This window comes from Marmota flaviventris, chromosome 10 (genome assembly GCF_047511675.1).
Source record: "Marmota flaviventris isolate mMarFla1 chromosome 10, mMarFla1.hap1, whole genome shotgun sequence".
NCBI lineage: Eukaryota > Metazoa > Chordata > Mammalia > Rodentia > Sciuridae > Marmota > Marmota flaviventris.
In genome coordinates, this window is record NC_092507.1 from 83539494 (window position 1) to 83559222 (window position 19729).

Consider the following 19729-nt stretch of genomic DNA (forward strand, 5'->3'; position numbering starts at 1 on the left):
GTATTGACTTAATAGGGAAATTACTGATTCTATGTCAACAAAATAATTCTTAAGTAATTACTACATTAGACACTTTTATATATAATTATTCAGTATATACACTACTTCATAATTCCATCATAATTGAAAATAAAGAAGTAAGAAATTTTTCCCAGGGTTAATATTAAGTATTCATCTACAAATTTAACCCAGATGTCAAATCCTAATAAGTGTGACCCTGCAGATTAATGTCATGCCCCAACACCTAAGTAATAACTATCAATTCTTTTGAAATCCTAGCCATATAAATTTTTCTATCATTTCCCCCCTAAAATATTTGTTATAAATAATTGACATATAAATAAATAATCTTTGTATCTAAGAAGGTACCTAGTTGTTGAAGAAGGACTTTGTGGACCTTTACTGACATTTAGAATATTAGTGGTTATCCTTGTAAAAGGAATATCTGTTAACTTTAGGGAGACTTTCTTCAGCATTTGCTCATTTGTTAAAGGATAAGACAGTTGGCCAAGAGCTCACAGTGTTCTTTTCACAAAGACAATAGGTACTATTAATTATTTAATCAATCAACCATTCACTCAGTGAGTAGAAACCAGGCTCAGCCTTCCATTGACTTAAAAAGATAGAGAGATTAAAATCCCCTTTATTCTATTACTGATTATAAAAGCCTATTTCCTTATGTTTTTTTTTTTCTTTTTAGTTTCAACTCTGTCTCTATAAATTATCCCAAATCTTAAACAAATTAACTGAATTTCAGTAAAAGGAAAAAGTCCATCCCTTAATGTACCTTAGTATGCCAACTTAATACAAAAGCACATTTTAAAATAAAGATGTTTTACAAGTTTGAAATTTGTTTTGATGATCAATGACAATTCCTATCTGTAAGCATTCTGGAAGCTTAAACTAAAATCTATTCAATAAATGTCTTGCATGAAAAAAGCACATAAGAGCTGGGGTTGTGGCTCAGCAATAGATCACATGCCTAGTATGTGTGAGGCTCTGAGTTAGATACTCAGCACCACATATAAATACATACATACATACATACATACATACATACATACATAAGGTATTGTATCCACCTACAACTAAAAAGAAATATATTTAAAAATATTTTTTTAAAAGCCCATTAATTTCAACTATTTTTAAGTCAAAAATCAACAAATAGCATTTTCATAGCAATTAAATCACAACTTTGAAGAGCTTAATTAATAAAGTGTGCCACATTTGCAAGTGGCTATAGGTATCATATTTTAATGTTTCAACCAAATCTACTGTTTTGTGATTTGACCAATGTAATAAAAAAGATAAAGATCAAATGCTGTTATTAATTTATTGTGCCACAATAAATCTGAATTTACCTTGTTTGCAATACTTGTGATGAATGATTTAATATCAAGATGAGTTGGACAGCTCTTCTGACAGGGAGCATCTGCACATTTCAGGCATCTAGGGGAAAAAAAAATAACTGTGTTAAGATAACTACAAAGCAACTGACAGAATCTTTAACATATTTTTTACCCTATACTCATTCAGAGTTAATGCCTACTAAATATAAGTAAAATCATTCTACTTTTAGGTACAAAACTTTTTAGGCAGTAAAGTAAATCTATAGTGTCTGTTTTTTACCTTTTGCACACCTCCTGAGCACCACTCTGGCTAATAACTGTTCACCTTCTCAGAGCCTTCTAGAACTAATGTGCATCATTCACTTACTCATTTCCTATGTCAATCTTATTTTGTTTCCTTACTACACTGACCATGATTAGAAGGAGTAGTTCTTTCTAATAAGGTTTGCATATCTGAATATCATAATTGTTATACAGATGCAAAGGTAAATTCTTTTTTTACCACCTACAATCTTTTCTTCCTCCCTTCTTCTCTTCCTCATTCTAGCCAGCTCACTCTCTTTCCTACATTTTTCTAACTTCTTTCAAGGTGCATCTCATTTACATAACAACTGGATTATGCAGCACTTGCTTCCCAGACCCACCCCACCATCTTCTGATCCAAAGCATTTATTTCCCCAACTGCCTTTCCTTCAGATGAAGAAAACACTTCAAACAAGGTCATGCCCCCTTCTAGTGGCAGTCCACATTCAATTACAGGTCAATGAGGGTGTTAGAGACCTAGACTCCTTACCCCCAGTTCCTAGTCTGCAGGATCTAAAGAAATCTTAGTGTCCAATCCCACTTCCTTCACTATTCTACACATGTTGACTTTCAAATAAAGCTTCTGAATTCCAATCCTATATCAGAATATTAATTTTGGGGAAATGACCAGAGATATGCTCAAACTTCAGAGCACCCAAGAACCACCTCGGAAGCTTGATATACATCATGCATTCCACAGCATAGCTCTGGTGAGTCTCAGCTATTGGCTGAGAATCTATATTTTGACAAAAAGACCTGGAAGGTTATTCTGACAGATGTCGTTAGAACCATATTTTGAGAAGCATAACGCTATAATTACTCCTTGAGGACAACTAAAACCACTGGCTAGAACCATCCTTTATTTGTGTATTATGTGTATATTTACTCTTTCACTAACTCATTAATGAATTTTTAATGAAACCCTGTGCTTTAGTTTGAGTGTGTCCACCAAGTGTTCATGTGTTGGGAGTTTGGTCCTCTCCATGTGATGGTGTTAGGTGATAGTGTGGAAAGTTTTTAAGAAGGCTTAGGGGGAAATAATTAAGTCACTGAGAGCTCTGGTCTCAGAAAGAATTTACATAGTTCATGTGGAATCCTGATTAGTTCTTGCAAGAGTGTTATCATAAATTAGCAAGCATGGTCCCATCCCAGTCTCCCTCTGGCTTTCTGTCTTGCCATGTGATCTTTCCTTCTCACATACATTTTCACTGTGATGCCATCCATATAAGACCTTACCAGAATTTCACTGTTTGGATGTTCAACCTCCCAAACTGTGAACTAAATAAACTTCCTTTTTGTTACACATTACCTAATCTCAGATAGTTCTTCAGAGTAACAGAATATAGACTAATACATCCTGTATGGCAGACCCTGGGACGTAAAAATATAAAACTAATGAAAAGACCACCTTACTTCTGCTGTCATGGAACTTGAAGTTTGGAGGAAGTAGAAATATATATACATTGATTATAGTATATACTGCAATGCCAGCGTTGCAGTATATACTATAATCAATGTAAATCAGTGAAAAAGAGAATGCTAAAGGAAAACAGGAGACACAATAATCCTAGAAGGAGTCAGGAAAAGCTTATTGAGAGTAATAATACATAAGTGAAAGCTAAAGGAATGAACAGACCTTGCAGAAACAAATGATGGCTGCATTAGAGTGCAGGGTCACTCAAGAGAATGACTCAAAAATAGAAACAATATATGTCAGGGATTGAAAAGAAAAGAACACACCAGGGTAAGTGAAGTAAAGGAAGTTAGTTTGACTTAAACGAGAATGGTCTTAAAGAGAAACTAGGCTGCAGATATACAGCTTAAAAAATGGACAGCTGTCTCATGTTTCAGAAGACCACAATTCTCCCAGAACTTTCACTGAGAAAGAATCCTACATTACTCAGTGACAAAGGTGACTAGCTAGCTCATTATCTATCAACTTCCATGTGCAAAAACCTGGGTTTATTTTCTTCAAGAAAACAATACCATTCTCTGTCACTCTTTTGTGAGTAAGAGTCCTTTTCATTGTCTGAACCAATTTCTCAGTACCTAATTAATATCTTGTTTTTAAATCTGATCTCTTTCCTCTGGTTTGTGCCCTTAGCCTTCTCTCTAAATTAAATTTTACACAATGAGAACCAAAGCCTTTTCATAAGCAATTGTCCTCTCTGAAATGCAGTCATTAAACCTCTCCCCTATCATTTCTCTAAATGGCATTGTTAGATTCACATCTATCATTTAGCTGGATTCCTATCTACTCATACTTACATTTTTTTTTTTCCTGAAACACTGTCACTGAGCTCAAAAAAGAATTTCTGGAAAGTGTGATCCTCAGCATATATTGCAAAACAATGTAAAAAGAGGCATAGCCTATTTGGTCCTTGATGTTGAATTGAAGTGATTCTTATGTGTGTTACTGTCACGTGGATAAATAGGTTAAGCATAAATCCATTGAAAGAATTTCCTATTAACGTAGTAATAACAAGGCTAAAAATTTATCAAATAATGTGTTGTCTTAAGTATTTTTTTAATTTATAAATTTTTAACAGTTTAAAAAAATCTGCCACTACACAAGAATAAAGATACAGACACTCACATGCACACACACACACACATATACACACACAATGCTAGATAACATCATATAGATTCTGATTATCCCTAATGAAGTCACAAGTTTTCTGCTTTTCTTTTTTCTAACACTCAACTTGAATAATAAGGCAAATAAAAAATAAACTTATAATGTCAGCAGGTATGAGTGAACTAAATTAATATGCAGCATATTTTTCTGTTCATCAGAGAAATCTTAAATTCAACATAAACAGATTCACTTAACAGCACTGACAATGTAAGGATTTTTAGTTGTGGTTATTAAGCTTCTTTACCAAATAATTCTCCTTTTATTATTGAGCTAGTTCACAAATAACAGCTGTTGGAAATGTCAGATGTTAATGAGGCAGGGCAACGCAAACCTGAATTGTAGCATTCTTTTTTTCTTTGGTGCCATGAATATGCCAGAATGGGCAGACTCTGATAATAATACCATCTTGCAATTCTCTAAGCGCTCTGCAGACTAAAGTGCATCAGGCTGCCATTAATCCCACTTATCACTCTGACAGCTCAGTAATTACACTACTGCTATAGCCAGGTAGTCCTAATAAAATATCAACCACTGCACTGGAATGCATACTGGTGAGATGTTTTATTAAACTTGGGGGGGGTGATCATCAAGTGACATTATTGTTGACCTATTTTTCTATTTGACAATAAATTATCCTTTGACCATGCCATAATAGATATTACAGAGAGCATTTACTGTACCAAATCAGAAAGGTACTGCATTACAATGATGTAGGCAAATGGTGTAAATAAAATAGCAGAAATGCATGTCAGAATGTTATTACCTAAATTGCTTTAAATGATTGATACCATGAAAAATCACAGACACAGTACTTAGGGGAATATGTCAACAATTATTGTAAACCACAGTTCTACATAAATTTTTCCTTGGAAGAAATATTTAAATTACACTTGTTTTTATCTTCAATCATTTAATTCCTCTTTTACCTTGCAAAGTTACTCTTTTATAATGCAATTTACTTTGAAATACATTGTTAGTCAAAAGTTCAGATAAACAATTATATAATATTTTAATTCCCAAGTAATTACACTTATACTAAGAGAAGTCTATTAGATTATTTTTAAAAATCAATGAAAGATCTTAGATATTTTTACTACTAATAAACTTTTTCATTTCCATATTGTACAACTATAGATTTTATTAAAAGCAAAGTGTATAATTATTAATCAATATTAATCTTTCATGATTCAACATGGCCATAAAAATATATGAAATCTTTAGCACAGCTACTTAAAGGACAAAAACTATTCAAGATATATGTATTCAAGATCTTTCTCTAGGGAGAGGGAATGATTCCTCTTCCCCAGTATCAGTGAGATTGGACAGTTTTACTCCATAGTATAACACTGAAACATATTATATTGAGTAATGAAATAAGCAACATTTCATTCTCAACACATCTGAGGACATATTCCTGCTTCTTTTATTGGCGAGCATCCACTGTATTTGGACCTGCAACCTATGCTTGTTAAAGAATTTAATACGCCATGAATTTAAATGACTTAATTAATTTCTGAAACACCACCCACACACCCACCCTACACACCCACATATACACACTAATCACACCTCACACACCCTCACTCATGTATCTAAATGGAAACCTTAAAAGTCATTTTGCACTGTACTGCTTTTGCTAGACATTGGTTTAATTGATTCAGCACTGTTTAATCCAAGTATGTATAATCTATATCAATCTACACATAATGGAATTGGGCAAGTTAGTGTTTAAATTTAAACAAATTTTATGGGTTCTTTTAGTTACACATAACATTAGGATTCATTCTGAAATAATTATAAAAGCTCACCACAATTGTGATGCCTTCACATTTTCGACAGCTGTTACATGATGCTCAATATACTTTGATCCTTTACAGACCTTAGAGGGAACTGGGTGACAGTACTGACAGTTTTTATTATAGCTTTCCTACTACACAATAATCTTATTTTACCTGGACTATTTCCCCAGTAGTGTCATAAACTCTTTGATTTATATTGAGCATCCTTTCAGGTTTCATAGAAAAAGAACATTCTTTTTTGTAGTATATCCATACACTGTGTAAATTATCTTTTCAATTTTTGAAACACCTGTTGTATGCTTATCTGCATGTTAGTGAAGCCCCCTTAGGAAAGGTAACAAAAAGGTAATGTACATTAGTCAAAGATAGCTTAGAAGTAAGCTTTTCAGCATATTTAAAACTGAAAAAAAAGCCATATTTTGTGGCTTATTTGCAGGCCATTTAAAAAATAATATAATTATAATAGTACTATTGATATGTAAATTTATATCTGATTCCTATTAAAGATGTGAAACAGAAAGTCAAACAGTTTAATCCATAAATAAGTTATTTATTGCTATGCAATTCTCAGTAACTATGAAAACATAACATTTATAAAAACATGTGAACTTATTAAAGGGCGTATGAATTAAGATTTGGGTTAGATTTTACTTTCTACAATGCTATAGGGTTTGTATATTTTTTCTTTTACTTTTTTTGTTTTTAGCAATGAGCATGGATAACACAAAATTTTTACAAATAAAATGCAAATGTTGATCATCAATCAAAATCATTTATCTTGTGTAATTTTTATCTTTTGCCTTGTTCATATGATTAATCTGGCAAAACCAAACCCATGGTGCTCCCATACACTTATTCTCTCTCAAAACATTTTCCAAAGTCTTACAAAGGAGCTCATTAAGGGTTTTAGTAGAATGACCACAAGGGAATCTACTAATCAGGGGCTGGTGGCTCACAAAGCTAACAGAATAAAGGGTCAGGTTCTCTCAAAGAAACAGAGTGGGTGACAGGACAGGTGCTGGAGCACTCACTTAATTAAAACAACTATGAAGACAATAACTTGCCCTTAAAATTAAGGGACAGCATTCACCTATAATAAAATTTAGAAACAAGTTTTTCCATATTTTAGCATTCTGCATATAAAGGAGCAATAGGAATAATTCAATTCAAAATTACTAAATAATAACTATATTCTAAATAGTGTACTGGTGAAGGGGAAGACTTAGTGATTCCTACTTAGATGAAGGTGATTTAAAAATATACTGAACTTCCTTCATGGGAAAGGCTTTCAATAGAGTTTTTTACATAGTTTTAAAAAAATCTCACACACACACACACATATATCACATTTATCTTGACTTAAATTTAAATTTCTATTTGCTCACTTATCAAAATCTATGTGGATCACCCAAAGTAAAACGAAAATTTATTCGGCTCACTTTTTTTACAAAACGTATTCTATACAATCCTGGTGATATTTTAGAGAGCCTATATGATTGTGACAGTCCTACTTTAAGGGAGAGTCTTGTCTGGGCCTTGTCTGTTTCATTCCTCCAGCTCCAGACTTAACATCTGTCCCACACAAGAACCCTGCTTATATGTATTAGGACCCTGCAGTCACATCCAACATGTGCATATTCTAACAAGGCTTCCCATTCTGGAAAAGCCATACTTCAAATAAGCTTCAGATTTAGCTCAGGTGTCTCTCCTGGAGCCTCCTGGCTGTCCTTGGTGGTATCATTATGATCTCTCCAAGTATCCTGTGAGTTCTTTATCAAAGTTATGATCAGACTGAACAGCAACAGCTACTTTACTTTTCTGGTATCTCTCCTATGTCCTCCTCCTGTGAGAAAATGATTGGTTCCTTTTGTCTTTGGGGTTAATCTTCTTGGGAATAGACTAATTTGAAATCAGATGAAAGAGATAGCCAGAAATTTTGCAATAATCTAGTTTCGGCTTTCAATGTTTGGAAGAATTATTCTTCTACTTGTTCTTCAAACTTATGTAAACCATATACTAGTATAATGAAAAAAAGCTCTTTATTTCATTTAATAAATTCACATGTAGGGTTACTCTACACTAGAACTGCTCTATGTGTTTTATAAATATTAACTCATTTAATCTTTATAATCATTCAATAGGTATAAATATTAACTCATATCTTTATCAATTATAAAAACTTCACAAATTACATACCATTACTATTATAAGTTTTTTTTTAAATAAATATACTAAAGTAAAATTTTCCTTCCATGATTTAGGACTGAATATTTTATTACCAATTTTAATTCTGATCATCATCATAAAGTTAATTAAGTTCTACTAAATGTCCATGATTCCTAGTTTGCTCTACCATTTCTATTTAATTCTAAGATCCTCATAGTTTACTGTAATATCAGAGCTTGCTTCAGTTTGTGAAATCCATATATAAGACTCTGATCCAGGTTTGACTTAATCTAAAGCTTTTAAATACAATTATTTCCTTGCCCAATAATTCTCATAATGATAGACAGCGATGTCAGAGAACTTCAGAAAGTTTTCTATTATAATATACTAAAATCAGACATGTCACAATCATAATTATAATATAGCAGAAATGGCTATTTTAAAAATTGAGTTAACAAAAACTCCACATTTATTTAGGAGAAGCCAGCCAATAATACTTACATATCATGCTATTATTTGCAAAGTATTTTCTCATATGTAAATTACTTATATCAATCAATAAAATCAACATTTCCAGTAGAAATACTAGACAATAAAAAATCAAGGTAATTAGAAACCACGTATACAAATCACAATATGGGCCAATAGTCAAAATAAAAATTTATATTTAACATCTATAATAATGACTAACCTTAAACTATGTCCCTATATACAATGACTGTCCCTATACAATATGTGTTGTGGCAAAACACTGATAAAACCAAACTTGTTCCCATCAAATCTGTTTTGCAAGTTACTGTCACTTCACACAAAGTTTTCTATGAAAATGATCAAGACATTATTTCTGTTCTTAGGAGTTTAATGTCTAAGAATCAATACTGACATGGCACTTAAAGAATATGGAGAAATTTCAGGAAATTAATGAATATGAGTGAAAACCAATAAGAATATAAATGTTTAATCTTCTCAATTTAATTCATATCTTAAGGTGGACCAAGGTTCCAGGCAATAGCACTGTTAGAAAATGAACTAATATGAAGATGAGCTGATCATTAACAGAAGATTCTTGAAAAAATTAGCCTAGAAGCTAAAGAACACAATGTTCAGAGATAATATCTTGAACACAGTCATTAAAACTAGCTGCCTAGAGCTTAATATGATTTAAACTATAAAAACGGGAAAATAATAAGCTACAGGCAAATAACATATATTTTTGTAAAAATGGAAAATTCCATCAACTATGCTCCTTACAAAATGTATTAGAACACTGACAGTGCTGTCACAGAATGTCACATGCTCCATTAAATTTAAGAAAGCTGAATGAAGAATTTGAGTGAAGGTAATAGGACTTAAATGTGTTTGTGATGCACAGAATCTTAACACATCATTTCTTTTGTCCCTTCTTTTCTTTCTTCCTTTCTTCAATCAAAAAATATCTGTAGAGTACTTATAATTTTTCTGGAGAATTTACTAGGAGATGGATATACTAAAATGAATAAAATGCAGATTTGTTCCTTAAGAAGCTCACAGTGGATGATTCAGAAAAACAAATGCTTATCCTCAGATAATGTGGAGGTATGATATTGGAGAGATGGAGATTCAGAATATACATACTTACCACAAGTTTGGAATTGCACTCCTCTGTTCATTCCTCTGTTTTCAGTGACTAGAATTATTTTAAAGGCAGGATTTCTTTTCAATATAACTTGTTGAGTGAATGACAAGGTATGAATTTGTTCCTTCATGGTATGTGTGTGCAGACACAGGTCTGTGTGTCTTCTGGGTGCGAGGTAGTATATGGCTTAAGGAAGATATAGGATTTGAGGAACTAGAAGCATTTGTTACAATCCTACTGAAAGTAGCACAGGACAGTTCTCTGGGTGGCCTCAGGCCAACCTACTTGTCCTCTATTTCTTAACTTGTAGCATGTGTGTGGATGCAACATCCTGAGATAAGAAGGGATTATTGGAATAGCATAATCTCTGATACAGTCCTTTCTAGAAACAGGATGCCCTCAGTGCTTTAGCCCAGTTAGTCCTGCCACCCTACCGTATAAAACCCAGGGGCCTGCCTTCCAGCGAAGCCTCAGCAGTGGCGAGGAAAGCACACACGCACAGTCAAGCACCATCTGCCTCTGGCAGCTCTCCTGAGTCTTAAGGGACCAGCTGGCAATGCATTCTGGGATTCTGTTGCCCTGTAGTGCATGTCTGCAAGTAATAAACTTGTTGCATATAAGTAAGTTCTGTCTCACTGAACTCAGGCATGCTGGTAACCAGTGCACAGGAAACCTAATTCAGAGAGCTCTCATCCAAATACTTTTAACTCACTCCCACTATCAGTGGATCATTTCTTATTCCAACTGATCTGTTTTATCCAGACACCATTAATTAGATGCCTACCAAAACACAATACCATATGAGGAAGTATAATTTAATGGATTCTGGATTTAAATCCAGCATTAGCACTAGCTTCGTATTCTTGGGAAAGTTATTTAAATCTTATAGGCTCTAGTTTTCCCATCTAACTTATTAATTATAGTCTAGACATTAAATTATAGGGGAATTAAATAAATAATACATGTGAAACATTTGAACAGTGTCTGCCATACAGTAACTGCTCAATAATATAAGTCTTTGATGCATATCATTTATACTATCATTATTATCTAGAAACAATGGAGAATACAATGCAGAAAATATTCTTCAATAGCAACTGGGAAGCACAGTGTCATGCTGAAAACTATAAGACAATACTACTACATAAATTATTGTGAAAAAATTAAATAATTATGATAAGTACCAACAATGCCATGTTTACAATAGCTGCTCAATAAATGCTATCTAGAAACTATGATGAATAATATCTTAACCTTCAAAATCAATTGGAGAAGACTTGAAGAATATAGAAATTTAAAAATATCATTTTGAAAAAAATAAAATATGTAACTATGAGAGATCACAATGAATAAAAAAATTAAGGGCTGTGTACATTCAAAGGTTAATAACAAAAGAGTAGCCATCCCACAAAACCAAACATGAAATGATCCCTATAGACACTCTGCTACCCTGGACCAGTTATATTAAGCAATGACATGGCAAACATTGTCTTATTTATCCAAGTGACCTCTTTTTTAGCTCGTTATTCATGACTATGATGTGCTGCTTAAGTAACCAATTCTATGTTTAGGTAGTGTAGGCAAACTCATATGTCAACAATGAAAAGATGTATTGAAGCCAAGGGTGCTGGGAGTGGGCAGGGCAGCAAATGAATCTCCCTTTGTCAAGGAAAGCTCTCTAATGGAGATCCAAGTTTTTTTTGCTTCCTTTATTCTCCATATATAAAATGGATATTTTTCAATGCATAAATACATTTCATATGAGGAGACAATATCTAAATTTTCTATTTAATTAAATAGAAAAAGAACATGAAGTATTTAAAATAATTTAGAGAATATTTTTTTATGTACTCCCTTTTTATTCAAGCTGTGAAATTTCTCACCTGTTCCCTTCTTGATATTTTCTCTAAGTGAACTTTTCAGAACAATCCCATGGAGAGGAAATTGCTTTGCAAGCTAGGAAGATATTAATCTGTTCTCCCAGCATAGTGGGTGCATAAATCCTCTTTTATTGAAGAGATGTTGTTAAAGTTCTATATATAAGACGACAGTATAGTATTGATTCTGGCAATGCTAATACAAAAGCAGTATTTTTAGTTAAACATGCTATACTCTTTCAATTTTCCTGCCTTTGCTCTTGCTTTTCCCCCAATATAAAATGTGCAGCTCCTCACTCACACTTCCCATCTGGCAAGTTCCTGGATATCCTTCAAGATGCAGCATTAAGTGTCATCTCCTGTAGGAGGCTTCCTCAACCACCACACATCTCTTAAAGGTTATTCATTTCCTTCTCTGTGTGCTTACATTTTTAAAAATATAATACCATCAATTTTTAAGTCGTGTCCTCAATTACCCTGATAGTTCCCAGAAAGGCATTCATTCATTCATTCATTCATTCATCAAACATTGTTTGAGTTACCTATTGAGTTCAATGACCTGAGAAAATCATTGGAAGTAAAATAGACACACAGATACTTTCTGTAGTTTAGGGCTATACGAATGAATAAACAAAGATTTCACTGTAGACTAAGGCAAAGTTATAGCAGAGATCTATGGGATTAAAGGATCAGGGATGTCTCTTGCCATCTCATGGATGAACAGGAGTTACCCAAAGTGAAGAGAGCAGTGGAGGAGTCAGAGAAATGTGCTAATACCATCAGGAGGCAGGAGGCTCAGAATGTTGGTGGCATAGAAAGTCAGCACTGGTGACTGAAGGAGGATTTGAGGGTTAGAGTGGTTGACCATGGCAGGGAGGTCATGGAAGCCGTCTTGGGTTGTCAGCAGCTAGCCATTCCAGGTGCTCATGAAATGCTTGTTAAATAACTGACCTAATGATAATAACAATAATAATAATAACAACTGTGTATTTGCATAGTTTTTAAGGGTCTGAATTATTCCTATCTTGGGAAAATAAAAAAAATTTAGATGGCAATTTTACTTCCCATTATTACAAAAAGGAATATTTTTCCTTGTGAAGTTATTCTCATTTCCATATATAAAAGTAATTTCAGAGCTATCATTCAGTATTAAATATAGTAGGTAAAGTATTTATGATGCAACTAACTAGAAAAACAGGCATCTTACACACATTTTCTTTCAGAAGAAGAATTTCTAATATTCAGAAAGTTTCACTGTGCATCTAAGGGCATACAAATTGTATAGTCTTTCTAGGAAAGATCAAATTTTTCCACATAGTGTCACCAAATGAATGTCCGAAAGGCAGCCTAGAACTAACTCTTTCTTTCGTTTGCTCTGCCAAATTTCTAACATACACACTACCACACTTCCAGAGGATAGGAACGCCTGAAGACCCACTGACTAATTTACAGACATCTCCTAACACAAAGTGATTCTCTTAATCTTCCTCTCATTGGTTACAGGTTATTTCTCCATAGTTATTACTATCTCCATCCTTTCCTTCCAATCTACCTAGCACAAAACTTAAGCATGTCCTGCTTAGAATATAATTGCCTTTATTTTCCCAAAGTGATAGCAGACCTCCAATTTATTTTAATTATGTGTGGCAGGCCTAATATTTTCTAAAAACTGTAAAATTAAGTTCAGAATCCTGAAATACAACAGCAAACATAACACTGTTATGGTTTTATCTGGAATGTTCCCCAAAAGTTTATATGTTGAAGGCTTGGTCCCTAGTGTAGCACCCAGAGGCAGAGCTTTGGAGACATGATTGGATCATGAAGGCTCTGACCTCGTCAGTGGATAAATACATTGACATCTGAACAGACTGCTGGGAGGTGATGAAAACTGTAGGCAGATGAGGCATGATTGGAGGACATCAGTCACTGGGGCATATCCTTGATAACTATCTTGTCCTTGGCCCCATCTTTTCTTATTCTCCCTGCCTGCTGGCTATCATGAGCTTTGCATCTTTCTTCTGCCATGCCCCTCTGCCATGATGTTTTTGCCTCACTTCAGGTCACAAGCAATGGAGCTGGCTGACCATGTGTTAAGATGCTTGAAACTGTGAGCCAAAATGAACTTTTCCTACTTGTTATATAGGATATTTTGGAAACAGTGATGAAAAGTTAACACAAATACTATATCTCAAAAGTCAGATGGAGCTGGATTCAAATTCTGATTGTTCTTCTTATTGTGATAAGTTACAACTACTGTGTGCCTCTCTTTTTTAAATTGTATAAGTGAGATTTATATTTCAACAATTATTATGAGGACCAAGGCAGATTAAATATATGTAAAGTATGGCAAAGTATAAATTAATAAATGTTCAATAAATATTAACCCAGCCTCATAAATATTTGCAAGAAATAAATTTTCTAATATTCCTGTCTAACAAAGAAAAAAATTATTCTATTTTGCTTAATCAATGATTCTATTTGTTTAAGTCAATTTAATTACATATGTATATCCAGCACAGTGCCCGGCTAATGGTAGGGGATATGAATATTAGATGAAAAAATTAATGTAGCTACAGTCTGATTTATCTTCCATTTACCGCCCCTATTGTAACCAATGTTTGTTTTAAACTCACAATACAAACTTCTTAACTTGTCTTCACCTTCTCCTCTTATTTTGTTCTATTTCTATCATTCTATTCAGCTTTCTTCTTTCTGGCAAAAAATATATGTAATATAACTTCCAAATCTCCATCAGATCTGACCCATCCCTTTCTAACCTCTCCATAAAAAAAAGAAGTGATCTTGAGTATCATATCTGATAATATACTCTTATTCCTACCTAGTTTCTCACACACAGTAGGAATTCAAATTTGTTGAACTGACTTGAATAACCTTGCCCACTAATTAAAATTGTTTCTACAGAGCAGTAGAGAAATATAACATATCCATTAAATTTTTATGATTTAGTAATTTGATTACTTTGATTTTTGCTAGGGAATGTAAAATGAAGATTTAAAAATCAAACAAAGAATTAAGATTCTCAATGTTCATCCAAACACCTCTTCTGAATCTTATTTCTCACTGAAAATAAAGCTTCATACCAGCCTAATTATCATGTATTTATTGTGTGTGAAAACATTCTCAAGGATTTTCCTTTTTTTCCAGTCAGTTCATAATTGTTTGTACTAATAGCTACTACATATTTTATTAATTCAGAATGAACCTAAATAGAATATCATTACTGCATTCAAAAAATAATAACAGAACACTGGTGATAGAAGGCAAGCATAAGAGAGGAAAGGAGAATAAGAAACTGGACAAAAGGAGGGGCAGGGCCTAGCAAGAAAGAAAAAGGAACAAAAAGAATTAAATAAAAGGAAAAGGAATTGATGAAGGGTTACATGTGAAACAAAGGTTAAGAGTGAGAAAGCTAAGAAGAGCATAGAAAAAATAAAGGAGAGAAAAACAAAAAGAGAAAACTAAAGAACAGAGAGAAATAAAAATTGTAGATGAATGAGGTATTTATTTTACACTTAGTATATAAAATTCTAGCATTAGGAAATTAAAATATGATATAAGGTGAAGCGACTCAGTCTTTCCAAGACAGAATTTTAAAATATTTTCCCCATTTCCTATCCAGAAATTCTTGTACAATTCCAAGTCACTTAAAAGATTTTGATTTAGATTACAACAATCTATTTGGGTTCAGTGCAAAGGTGACATTACATATGCATTACATGTTCAAGTTAATAATAGTGAATACTCCTTAGCATTTGCCATTCAATTCCAAACCAGAGAATAAATTTTAAATTTATTGCATTATACAAACTTATCTGTCCAATTTTCAGTTTTTATATTTTATGTGCAAAGAGGTATACTAGTTCTATTCATTATTCACTTATACTTCACAATAATTTTTATTCTAATAATAAGATATTTTGCTAAGTATAAATATTTATACTTTATTTTGATCTATATGGCTGTTTATAAGTAGATTTCGCTTATTTTTTTGTATCTTTTCTACTTCAGATTATATAGTTTTCTCCTTCTTATAGACTGAAAATACTCTGAAAGCAATATTAATTTTAATATATAATATCTATCTTTAAGCAGTGCTCAATAGCTTACCCATTGAACAAATGCTTATTAAATGAATTAAATCATTGAGATGTTACAACTTAAGCATACTTTGATTAATTTCTAAATGAATTAACCTTCTCACATGTTTGACACATTTATATCTGCTTCTTCTGTTCTAATCCAACTCCTACTACCAAGCTAATCTTCCTTAAATATTTATTTTTTAATCATATTCTACTATTCCAAAATATCAAGAGAACCTATATTTTCCAAAGCTCTAAAGCTAAATGTCTTGACTTCATATAGTCATAGAAAGTTTTAATGTTCTCCAACACCTTCATCCAAATGAGATTGAAATTCTTTACTTTTAGTTTCAACTACACATCACCATCATAAACTTGCTGCAGGAGTTATCTATACAGTTTGTGGATAAGAATACTTTTACACCTATTATTTCTTTGCATAGGTATTTAACACATATCAACAAAATGTTTTCATTTCCACTTGAATACATTTCTATGTATTCTGCAGCTATGAGATAACGCTGCAGACAGGCTGTTATACCATTGTACTTACTAGCCATGAAAATGAAGAATATTGGAACAATTCAGTTGCAAGCTCAGAGCACATAGAACCAGTGATGGAAGACAGAAACTGTGGCAGTCAAGGCTGTCTTCACTACAGAAATGGTAAATTCTATCTCTATTCAACAGTTTACAACTCCCAAGTGGGCAGGGACATCAGAAAGAAGTAGTTTCTGATGAAGTGGTACTGGCAACTCATCAGAAGGCCAAAGCCAAATGAACCTACAGCACACCAGCAGGAGAGTCCATCTGACCCACAGATAATAAATAAAGCATGCACATTGTTTGAGCAATAAAGCATGCACATTGTTCTAAACCAATGAGTTGGAGGTAGTTTGTTATGCAATTGTTAATTAATAGGAAAATTATATCCAGAAGTATACTATTATCATAAAAAACCTATACTACTATAAGAAAAAATATGTGGCACTATCTCTAGGATTAAGCAGTGGCCAAAGGTTAATAATTGTTACAAAATCTAAAACTACAGCAAGTAAGATAGAATAAGGCAGTAAATCTTCCCTCCTCTGTAGATTGGAATTAAAGCGGTGAGAGAAGAGCTGGTCAGAGAAGTGGGTAACAGAATGCATTAAGACATGGTACTGGACAGTCAGAAACTTGCAGCAACTTAGAATTTCTGGTTACTGGAACAAAAAATAGGACAGAAAACATTCCTTAATCTTGAGCCCCAACCAGGGTGGGTTTGGGGTAGAAGTAACGAAAGGATAAAGAGGATAAAGTAAAGTTGACAAGTTTACTTTATAAACAGCTCCTAGAAAAGAAAGTCAGACTGAGTTAAGCCAGGGCAGGAAGTACAAAGCCACTTGCTAAGTGAGAAGCATACAACTTATCCCAAATTACTGACAGAAAAATGTGGCACGCAGTCATTTTGTAGAGACCATGCTTTGGCCTGCTTTCCTAGAAAGACATAAATCTATAACTTCATCTCACCTACAGACAGCAGCAAATACTATTTTAAGGACACTTTTGAAATGGGCTGAGTAACTTACGTAGTAGGAACATTGTTCACTGATAGTCCCCACTCCCCATGTCACTGGCAAGCAATCAAATGGAATGGAAGATAAAGTATACACTTTCAGGGAGTGGGGCATCTGGGGAACAGCAAGTGCCCCAGTTGCCTTCGACAGATGCTTATTCCCTGGGTATAGTTCACAGCTACCTGTAAACCAGTGGCCAGAAGAAGTTGTGCATGCTGCAGAAGAAGCCCACAGATACACACACCCAGAAATTAGTCACCATCAAGTGGGCCTAGCAGTGACCCTCCAAAGCATGCACCCCAGCTGGTGGACATCAACCTGCAACTTTACCAAAGGATGGCCAGCACCAGTGCCATAGTGATGCCACTGTTGTAGGCCACTACAACCAACATACCCCAATCTACATAAGTGAGCTCACCCCTGTTTTGAAATCTTTAGGTGTACAAAGCATGTCTGCATGTGGGCACTCAAAACTGCAGTCCCAACAAGGGAGACACCAGTCCACTAGGCTACAGACAAACACGAAATGTTTCCTTTACCCTCCAGAAAGTTATTAGATATCTGGACACACCAAAGAACCAAAGACAATCTTTTAGATTTGGGTCAGGGGTGGATTAAACAAGGTCTGCAGGCATAAATACCATGACATTGGTTCTGTGCATTTTTTGAAGCCAAAAACTAAACTAGATGGGGAGGTGGAGTGAATCTTGATATACAGCTTCCCCACTTAGCAGGGGACAACTATGGTTGCTACTTCCATGTCCAGAAACCTGGAGGTCAAGTAGAGGAGGTGTAGGTTTTTTCTAAGCATCTAAGTGCAGAAAACAAGTTGGAATTCAAGTGTGAACATTCCAGAAGAAATCTCTCCATCTTGAATAGCTCAGCAAGGAATAATGTAAGGTCAGTGTTTTGTTTCACTATTATCTTCTATGTTGATTTGACAGAATTATCCCCATTATTTGGTATTGCATTCCTTAATCCAAATGTATGTAATGTTTTAATGTATGAATTGGATTTAGTCTATCTATATTTTTCTCTTCTTGTTCATTTGTGTACTCTCTCTTCTTTTGTTTCTCTTCATCTTCTTGCACTATCTGCTTCTGTCCCTCCCATTTCCACTTATCTTTTATTTTTTTCTCTTTATCACTTACATGCAGAATATATTTAACAGTAATTTTACATTTTCAATACCTAATTTCTCAGTATATACTAGAGCATTACTCTTCTTTTTTTCCTTTTTGATTAGTGGAGTTGTGAAGAATATTTTCTATAAGTTTTTAAAGGGTTTTTAGTATGTAGATTTGCTATGAAGTGGTTGCAGTTACTGGGAATTATTTTCTCTCAAAATGATGCTAGTAACTGAACAAAGCATCATGATTACCCTGAGTGGGAGTTTTAACAAATATACCTATGGACAAGGGCACATAATAAAGAAAAAGAAGCTCACTAAAAAGTCTCTTTTACAATAGTGGAAGAGATATTCACCCAAACAGATATGCAAATATTAACAAAGAAATACAGGAAGCATAATAAAACAAGGTAATAAGATGCCCCTAAAGTTTATATCACTCTAACAAATGATCCCATAGACATCAAAGTAACCAAAATTCCATATAAAGAATTTAAAATGTTGATTGTTAAAATGACCAATGACCAAAAAGAAGATCTAAGAAATGAAATTAAGGGAGAAAATACAGGATAAAAAAGAACATTTCAATAAAGAGATATAGATGCAGAGAAAGAAATTCTAGAAGTGAAAAAAATAAGTTAATCAAATGAAAACCTGCTGAAAATCACACTAATAGAATAGATCAAGTAGAACATAATTTCAGGACTTGAAAACAAAGTATACGAATATGAACACTCAGGCAGCAATAAAATAAATAGCAAACTATGATCAGAATACTCAGGAACTCCTAGACAACATTAATATAACATAAGTCTCTTTGTTACTGCAGAAGGAGAAAAGATAACAGGACAATAGCACTGATAAACTATTTAGTGAAATAATAGAGTGAAATAAAATCATAAAATTTTTGCAAATCTGAGGAATAAGACGTAAATTCAGATATTGGAGGCATTTAGAACCCCAAATATACAAAACCAGACAAAATGCCAAAAATCCAGAATAATGAATTTTAAAAGCTGCAAGAGAGAAATGCCAGGTCATTTATAAAATCAAATCCATCAGAATAGTAGTGAATGTCTCACAAGAAACCCTAAAATCCAGGAGAGCGTGTAAATATGTACTTAAAGAATTAAAAAAAAAAGATATACCAGCCATAATTGCTGTATCTTGTAAAAATATCCTTCAACC

The 19729-nt window shown here is 33.5% G+C and overlaps 1 protein-coding gene across 1 annotated transcript in view; it reads right to left on the reverse strand.

Annotated features, from left to right (window-relative positions):
- Dpyd (dihydropyrimidine dehydrogenase) overlaps positions 1-19729 on the reverse strand; it is a 798929-nt gene that overhangs the window by 619219 nt on the left and 159981 nt on the right. The window contains exon 4 of the mRNA XM_027935067.3: positions 1362-1449. Coding sequence (XP_027790868.1) covers positions 1362-1449 — 88 coding nt within the window. The remainder of the gene's footprint in view (positions 1-1361; positions 1450-19729) is intronic.